This window comes from Lates calcarifer, linkage group LG16_LG22 (assembly GCF_001640805.2).
Source record: "Lates calcarifer isolate ASB-BC8 linkage group LG16_LG22, TLL_Latcal_v3, whole genome shotgun sequence".
In the NCBI taxonomy this organism is placed as follows: domain Eukaryota; kingdom Metazoa; phylum Chordata; class Actinopteri; family Centropomidae; genus Lates; species Lates calcarifer.
In genome coordinates this window covers 15,680,372-15,690,206 of record NC_066848.1, presented here as the reverse complement: position 1 = coordinate 15,690,206, position 9,835 = coordinate 15,680,372, and the positions used below count along the sequence as shown (strand labels likewise).

Genomic DNA, 9,835 nt, shown 5'->3' with positions numbered 1-9,835 from the left:
AGCACTGGCTCGGATGGCAATGAAAACAGACCATAATTATCAACATGTGGAGATATTTATATCAGTGCACCATTACATTAGATGTCTACCAAAGGTGTGTACAGCTAGATTGATTACAAGGAACTAGAATAAAACGGTAAAATAATCACAATTTCGACCAATGTAACCCATGGAGTCCTATAATAATACAGTACTGTTAACACAATATAATAAGTTAACTATCAATTCAACACAGGATGATAAATCCAGATGTTCAAAACCAGTATCTGAAGATTTGTTAAGTTCAAATGTGGGGTAGCAGTGTAATTCCAACATTCGACCACTAGAGGCCAGGCTTTGATCACAACATGCCTATCTAGCATGCCTTGGTTAAAAACGATCAGGTTGTGTTCATCACAGTGGGACAGTGATGTGCTGGCATTTCAAAAAAGGGAAACTGCGCACGATGACGTAAAATGGCTCACCACGAGTTTTGGATTGAAATAGAAGTGGGAAATGTTCAAAAAACACTCAAGTAAACCGCAGAAACTTGGCTAATCTCAGTTGAGGACTGAAATAAGGAAAGCGAACAAAGGAAATAATGAAGTAATTTGTAACTAGTCAGCTTCAGTGTATTGATTGAAAGGGTTGTACTGAGCCTAACGCCGTAACACCACCACTACTTAATCTCTGTTGTACGGTTAAAGAAACCAATCAAAGAAATGGAAGGAAATTTCATTCACTCTTTCATACACTTCACCACAAACTTAAACGGACGTGAATAAGTCATTAAAATTAAGCAGCGAGGTAATTGGTTTGGCTGTAACAGGTTAGAAAGAGATGGCCAAAGAAGACAGAAAGAATTAAGAAAAAGTAGAAGAAAAAGTAGGGTTCATGGGTCACGTGCTCGGTCAGTAGGGAAGAGAGTGACGCAGCTGTTAACAACAGTGGGTAATCAGAGCGCGTGTTCGGTTCCGGGCGGAGATAGTTTGAGACGGAGAAGACAACACCATATTCACCGTTTCTGCTGCCACTGAGGCCGCTGTAGTTCCCTGTAAAGTCTGGTTTTCTAAATATTAACTAACTCCGAAGTGATATTCAGCCCACAATCGATATCGATAAAGTTTTAGTTTAATAAATGCGATAGGCTACTGAAATCATACAGCCCGAAGTCAGTTCCGTTTGTATTTTCAATTACACGAGCAACTTAATGTCCATTTCACGCCTCAGGTGTAATGTAACACGCAGAAGAAGCAGCTTATATCTGTTTAGAAGTGAAAAATGTAGCGTGTCGGACTGGGTATTGTCTGTCATAAATCTACCCAAACGATTACGCCGGCTGTTTTGGTCATCGGGCAATTTCCTCGCCTGCGTAAAACTTGCGTCATCGGCGCATTGGTGTCTTTTTGACGTTTCCTCAGTTATCATATATTATTCAAATCGAAAGTCACGTGTAGCCACAGAGATCGGCTACTAGTCCAGTGGTTTTGGTGGTGGTAGTAGTGGCGGCAGTGCTGCGCCGATGCGTAAAAGAGAACCATCGATTGGAGCAGCACCGGCAGGCTCCGCGTACTTTGACAGTAAAGAAGCAAGGCAGCGAGTGAGTTTGGAAAGAGGGAGGGTGGGAGAGCCCTCCCCCAGCCAAATGTCTGGATGGATCCACTCCTTCATAACCCAACTCTTCTCCAGCCTCGCGCAGATGGCCAAAGTGTCCAAACCAGATTGTGAACCAGCTCCAACGGGCCACGGGGATGACAAGATGAGAGCAGATTAGATATTTAACTCTTCCCTCGCCACTCTGTTTTAGTTTTAGTTCATTTAGTGAAAGTCAAAGTAGCCAAATCCTCTTCTTGTGCGAGAGCACTTGGCTACATGTGAATGTCCCCCGGTCTCCCAGCGCACTCCACGCCTGCGCCGGTGATGCCATGCCGCGAAGTCACGCCGGCGACGAGAGCGGCGGCACCGGGCTCTGGCTGAAGACCTCGACAGGACGCCGGGCGCAGGACTACGCACTGAAAGATGTGGAGTCTGGGCGGAGGACGATGAATAACGCGGTGCGAGTCGGCGACGGTCTCCTCTCTCCCACCGCGGCAGGTGCGGTGGGAGCGGAGAGGAAGCAGGGCGCCCGGCTCAGCCTGCTGGGGAAGCCGCTGACCTACAGCGCCCAGAGCGGCCGCAGGAACGCGCGGTACCGGCGGCTCCAGAATTACCTCTACAACGTGTTGGAGAGACCGAGGGAATGGGCGTTCGTCTACCACGCTTTTGTGTGAGTGCTTACATTTTTATTCATTATAAAGAAGAGATAAAGATAGTATTAGTCACTCCAGACCATTTTCCCTTTCATTGTTTTCACTTGACGAACAGTTTCTCCACCTTTCATAGAAAACGTAAATAATAAATATTTAATCAAAGCAACGATAAAACATAGCTTCTTGAAAATATAACAGATTTTAGTGATATTAACTGTTGTTCTCATGATAATGACCAGCTGGGGTCATGGTGCACACACACATCATGGCATCAAACTGATGGAGGTTGAATAGGGATGCTGTTTTCTCTGAGGAAAAAGTAGCTGTTCTGTAGCACCCTTCGCTTCATTACCTTTTCCCTCGCTATCTAACATATGTTATTCCAAACACAGATGCTTAGAAACCAAACCCCAACACACACGTTCTGACTTGGTTTCTCTTGCCTTTTACCTTCTCAGCACATGATTTCTTTTGAATGTGATCACCTGTTGCTCCAGTCACAGCGTGCAGAAAACACTGGAGACACAGAACCTGAAGCAGTTAGAATTAACTGACTTTAAAAAATGGTCTACAGGTGTGAAGGCATGTGGAAGTATTTTCACTATACACCTGTGCACTATTGTGCACCCAATTGAAAAATCAGTAATGTTTTAGTTTTAATTTCTTCCTAATCTTTACGTAACACTGGAAGCTCCAACAGATTTTGGAGAGGGTCAGCGAGCTGTCAACTGAAAAGGGTGAATGCAACATTAACTGCTACTCCCTTGCATGATCTCAAGTCTTTCATCACTGGTTTGGCCAGAGAGTGGCTCTGGGAAAAGTCCTGGAGGGACTTTTTAAAGCTGACAAGTTTCAGTTCTTAAATTCAAAACAGCCCTCAGCTGACCACAGCTCGGTTTTTCTGGTGTGAAATAGCTCCTACGCGGCCAAAAGTTCTGATTTTAATGCTCTTTTCGATAAAAAACCCACCATGCAACTTCCTCTCTCTTCCTGCACTTTCACTTAACCAATTTGAGGATTATTGCTAACATTTGGGCTGAGCTGTCCTTGTTTCTGTCTGTCTGAACTAATAGGATTTGTTGTTCTATTGCCTGATGCAGTTTGTGTCCCAAGGGTGCTTGTCAGCATGACACGCACACTTACTGTAAGCTGCGTTCATCCACAGCAGTTGTTATCCTGCGTGTGGCCATATCTTTAGAGATAGTTGCTTGATCACTGGTATAGACTGCAAGGTTCTGTGCTGTTTCTGTGCTCCTTGTAAGAGATCACCTGTCAGTCAGTGTGGGCGGTACTGTGACTTCATTAAGTCTGGGTCTTTGTCAGTGCTGCTCTTGTCTGTGTCTGCTCAGCTGTGGTAGTAGTCAGTGTCGCTGTTGGCTAATACTTTTTTCCTGTTTATTTAAAACACTTGACAATGGAAAATGCATCATATCCCATGTGGCTGAGGGTATTTTAGAAGAAAAAGCTGTCAGACTCAGAATGTTTTGTGTCTTTGTTCTTAGAATTACATTTATTTATATAGACATGTGGCAGATTATTACATAGGGGGGCTCCGCATTTACACAGCTGTAGTGATTCCTATGGAATACATGTTTTTTTTCCCCCCTACATATTTATCTGTGCATTTGTAGAATATATCCTACCTATACATATGCATGAATCTATGTATACATATTTCACACACATATATACACCCGTGCACCCACAGAATGCACAGTATGCTTGGGGTGATGAGACACCACATCCCTTCCCGATCCAACAGTCTTGTTGGAAGAAGAGCGCTGTGAGAAGGAGGAAGTGGAGTTGTCAGAGGAGGAGCTGCAAAGCCGGATGTTGACGTTTTATTTGCTCAGGCGGGACAGCTGAGGTCGCAAGGGTTAAGTTGTTACATCTGCTCACAGCCACAGCCTCCCACACTTGGTAGTTCGCATTAACTGCACATATGAAATTATAGAGAAGTTGCACTTAAACAAATGGGTTAAGTGCGATAAAGAAACTTCAGAGAGATTAGGAGTAATAATCTCATTTGGAAGACAAACTGACACAAGGCAGAGTCTGTTTTTATGTGCTTTGATGCACAAAGTCGTTTGAAGGATTCAGATGGAAATCATAGATGTGCATCTGTCTACATACATATTTTACACTGAGACATTTACTCTGCAAATACACAGACAGAATGTATGTGTACACATTATATTTCATGTACTGGCTAAGTATAGTGTTTAGTGTCATTGTTTTGAATGGTCCTCACTTCGTTCCCATATTACAAGTTACAAGTGTTTAGATGTGATATCCCAGATCAGGTGTCACTTTTAATAAATGCAACACCAGAATACCTGAGAGTTAACTCTCAAACAGCAATGAATGCAAGGAGAGAGATATTTTTTTCTATGTTTTCCTTTAATTTGACTTCCCTAAGGTGCAGCAAGAGGTAGCTGTGAAAGGGGCTTAATTACCTGAAAATTGACTTGATGCAAGGAAAACAGGTGTGAAAACAAAAAACATGGGAGCACCTGAGAATATGTAATATAATATGATTAGAATGGTCAGGACACTTTATCAGGTATTGTTGCAACCGTCTTGATCTGGACTTGGTGATAAACAGATAATGGAGGTACTCTTATGTGAGTGCAGATTGCATTGTTGATTACAGAAAAGTATGTTCTAGTGATTTTACAACTGTTGTGCCACTTGAGGTCATCTTTACATCGCCTATATCATTACACCAAAAGCAATCTACAAAATTAGATGTAAAAGACTATTTGGCCAGTGTTTAAGCTGAGTGCTGTAATAGCATCCAAGCAGTCTACATTAGACATAATCTACATTTTTAGCTTGTATGCTGCACACACGTACACTTTTAGCTTTAGTAGACGATATTTGACTTATACCAAAAACAAAAGGGGGTCTGAGGCACTTTGTTCTGAGAGCTGAATTCATTTGGCAAAGGTTCCTTCGTGCTGAAATGTGTCAATGTGGTTTGATGTTTAAAATGCTAATGTGAAACTAAACAAACTAAAGGACTATTGAGTGATTTTTTTTTTCCAATTAGGGTGGGCAGACTCCAGACAAACTCACTACAACGAAGCCATAGTGGCCTATACATTCTGATAATTATTTTTTAAAAGCTTATGTGCAAGCAAGCAATCTCTTACTTACACGTCCAGAAGAGGGAGAGCAATTTAGGCATCTCAGTGGAATCTCTTATGCTTGTTACACTCCCTTCACCGATGGTTCATTATTTTTGCTTGTGTGCCTGTGACTCTGCTACAATGGGGTCATGTACTGCAAGCAGTTACCCATAGTTTTTTACGGTTATAGTTATGATTTTCAGAGTTGTTTGGATTAAATATGAAGTGTTGATCCTCAGTGGGAACAGCAGTACTAAAAAACATGTTACATTAAAGGGAATAATTTTTCTTGGTGTTAATATGTAGATTATTGCTTCACTGTGCTTTATGTTGTACTCCGTTTGTTTTATTAATTCATGTTTATTGATATTTTGATTATTTATTGCAGTCTTCTGATGCAGTGAGTCTAGATTTCATTGCGAGTTTGTTCGAATCCAAGTCATTAACTTGTTGCTGTTTACTGACACCTTCAAAACCTTTTGGCAACTCACATACTGAATATACTCATGAATTAGTTTCATGTTAAGATTTCGTAAAACTTTTAAGTTTTAATTGGGCTGTGCAGTAGTGAGCCACATCTCACATATGCAGTAACTTAAATATGGATAGTTTTGATCTATCCAGATTGCAAATGAAAACTAGGTATGCAAATGCAGCATCTTACTGCAACATATCCACAGTGAATACTATATACTTACAATGCAAAGTTATGGTTGGCAGTCATAGTAACTGTTTTAGTGATCGGACCACTGCTAACGTCATATTCTGTGTTATTTTACAGCTGTTTCAGAATGGATTTCATCAGTGGTTACTTCCCATCAGTCACTGTTGTGTTTGTTAATTCTAGGTGTCAGGGAGTTGTTAATGCACATATACAGTACACACATGCTTGCACAGTAGCTTACACACTTGAACATACAGTATGTGGCAAATAACAAATTCTTAACACACAAATGTGGTGTAGATTTACACAAATGTAGAGGCATTACTTGTATGCACATGCCTGCATACTGTATATACATCATCTGACAAAATGTACTGCACATACAAACACACCCAGAAACGCACCAATGTGTATAGAATATACACTATATATATATATCTGCAAGTGTGCTCAAATAGATAAGGCCACACATACACGCATGGCTACACACACGTGCTACACACAAACACGTTCACACGTGGTAAGAGATGAACATAGACATAAACAAAAGAAAGTACATGATTTGTAAAAGAAAGGTTTGCTTTGATCGTTTAATTAGTAAGTGGTTATGTTGGAACAGATGCTGCTGTGTGTGTTTGTGCGTATGGGTTCATTCTGTATAAATGTGTCAGAAAACAGCTCGATAGTGCATATGTGTGTGTGATTGTGTGTGTAGATATTTGAAATCTATGTATGTATACTACTGATGTGCTGCTGATAGCTGGTGATAGGCTGCAGCAGAAAATCAAGACACTGATAAGCATCTGGACTTGCTTCTTGCCAAATAGTGCTCCCACACTGAAACACTGCTGGCATTAAGATTCAATCTCTTAATGAGATGGCGTGTGTTGGGCTAATCACATTTACTGAAATGGGTTCCAGCCACAGTCTGCATTATGTGCTATACTCGGAAGATGATTCCTTTTTGTGAGTTTCAAAAAATCTGTTTTCACAGTGTTTATTTAATACAAGTGTGAAGTTGATATATGGCACTTGTCCATGTATGTATGTTTTTGTGTGTAATGTTAAGTAAGTGTGTGGATTCAACTCACACATTGTTTGCTCCACATTTTGCCTTTGTGTGTGAGAATGAGATACAGAAATATTTGTGTGTGTGTGCGTGTGTGTGAGTGAGTGATGGATTCAGTCACACTGTGAATGCGTCATCCATTGATCCCAGAGCCACTCTGGTGTATCGGCAGGTAGCACATCAACCAAGCCTGACTGTCTGCCATGAGGCGGATACCAATCTTGTTCTAATGATCAACCTCAGTCCAGTGTTATCCTTCAACATCACAGATTTGTGCAGAGTCTGTGAGGCATTAACTGCCAGCTTCAATCAGCTCTTTGAAGGAAATTACACTTTATTTCTATTTGAATGATCATGAAGCATTTTACACTGATGGGGTGGCAGATGAGGGAAACCTCCCAAAGAGTTTAAATGGTTATTTGGGCTATTTTGAAAGACACTGACAAACTATATTTTCATGTATTTCTAATGTCAGTCAGTAATGTGTTATAGAAATGTGATTACTGGCAACAAGTTCAATAACAAATATTAGCAAGTTTCATTTATTAAACCTAGTTACATACATTTCAACTTCCTTGAACATCTTCAGCATCCAAAGTTGTCTTATTTATGTTCTGTCTTCTTACCAAGCTTGCTAACATTAGCAGCAGGTTAGCATACATTCAGGAATCACTAATTTTAGTTCAGGGGTGTGTGAAACCTGCAGTTTTAAGGTGAAAGTGTTCTTTATGTGCAGTCACAGGGGCCAGTGTTCAGGTAGCTCCTGATGGTCAGTTAATACGTCCAAAACAGTCAGCTGGCTGCTTGTTAAACTGCAGTGTCTTGGCTTCTTTTTCAACACGTGTAATATGCAGAAGATGAGATTCATAGATTAGTAGGATTTGGAGTTTTTTTTAGAAGTCCTGTTGACAGAGTTGATTCTTTATCTGACTTTATGATAGTTACAGAATATTCCATAAGTTTTCTTTGGTACAAATCAGGTTTTCATTGTTGTGTTTGGTTTATTGAATGTCCTCTGGCCAGGTTTGGTCTAACCACATTGTTACAGTTCCAGGAACAGACAGACTCTTCTTTTGTGGTGGTTCTGGTGACATTTCAACTTATACTTAAGGACTCACTGTCTTGGTCTCATTTGTCATGTAATGAAATGGATGGATTACTTAACAGGCCTTCTGGGCGCAGGCCCAGGGGCCTGAGCGTCAGGGGTCACTGAGAATAACACAAAGCAATGAAAAAAGAGAAACAATGATGAAAGAGCACAAAGGGACCAAAAAAGTCTACAAACAACATCTCTTTCAGTGTGGTTGTCTTGCTCCTATGCATGATGGGAGACCTTTCCTTATATGTACCTGGGGGCCTATTGTCTCATCATCCATCCATGTCTAATGACCTTTATTTTTTAAAGACAATTGCTTGTTTTCCTCTTGGTGCTGCAGTTCTACCCATTCAAACTAGCCACAAGGAGTTTGTTTGAACCTTATCACATGATATCACATGAAAAATTGACATCAGTGTAATGACAGATGTCTATTTCTGCTGTCTTTGTATCTCTCTCAGCACCATTTAATTCCATTGCACTAACTGGGTTTTTGAAACTCCTTACAACATTATGGATACATTAAAATATTTGATGATCCAGTTTTTCAAAATTTTGCGCTTCCTGAGAACTTAAGTATTTGTAAAAGTGTGTTTGTACCCAGTGCAGTACTTTTTCTCTTTTCAAACTTGTCGGTTGTAAAACAGTAGCAAATGCTGTTGCTCTCAGAAATGAATCCATCACTCATCAAACTGCAGGTGCATTGATCCAAAAACGGAAGAAAAAATGTCAGATGCACTCAGACCCAAAGAACATCAAAGACATCCTGAAGAGACTGCACTTTGTTTCCTGAGAACACTGCGACATTTGAGACACCTGATCACATAAAAGAGTCTCTGTGTTTAGGTTCAGAGTTACTTCCAGGTAGGGAGGAGGATGTTGGCTGGCGCCCAGTGGAAAATGCTGGAAAATGCTAAGGACCTATTAGATAGGATGAATAGAAAGAGGGATGTGTGTGTGTGTGTGTGTATGTGTATGTGTATAAACACTGTCATGATGTGTTCCGGTGTTTGCAAGAATAGGCACAGAGTAGGTGCCCTATTAAAGGTTGTGTGTGAGTGTGTGCATGTGTTTCATGTCTTCACTGGACACGGTAACACAGCACAGACACAGTGTGGATTTGTATGTCCAGGTCACCAGTTGGCACAGTGTCATTTGGGGCAGAACAGTAGGATGGAAAGGAGAAGATGAAAACAAGTAAAGTGAGAGTGAAAGTGGAGGTGAAGATAGAACAGAGATTCATGGTTTTCTATGCAGGAAAACACAGAGGCAGAATCTTTACATTTGTAGATTCCATGTGTCCAGGACAGGAGGCAACATCTGCTTGTCTGCACTGATTTGAAATGTATGCATGATATGTACACACGCAACAAAAGATAATATAAGAAATGCAAGTCCTTCTTGACATGGAAGGGTCTAGAATACATAAATATGCTAGACTCATTCCTAGTTGAAGGCTGTAGAGTACAAAGGCAAAACACTGGCCAAAAAAACTGACATTTAACTGCCAGTGCTAGGTTTCGATCATGTTTTTTAATGGTCATGCTGTGTGGGGAAAAAAAAAAAAAATCTGTATTCAGAAGAGCAGTTTATTAAATAGCACTCATTTGATGATCAGTGTTTTCAGATATGGGCACAGAGAAGACA

The 9,835-nt window shown here is 40.7% G+C and overlaps 1 protein-coding gene across 1 annotated transcript in view; it reads left to right on the top strand.

Annotated features, from left to right (window-relative positions):
• Nucleotides 1–145: 145 nt before the first annotated feature.
• Nucleotides 146–9,835, top strand: part of kcnq5a (potassium voltage-gated channel, KQT-like subfamily, member 5a) — a 91,506-nt gene continuing 81,816 nt past the window's right edge. The window contains 1 exon segment of the mRNA XM_051076504.1: nt 146–2,245. Coding sequence (XP_050932461.1) covers nt 1,905–2,245 — 341 coding nt within the window. The 5' untranslated portion in view covers nt 146–1,904.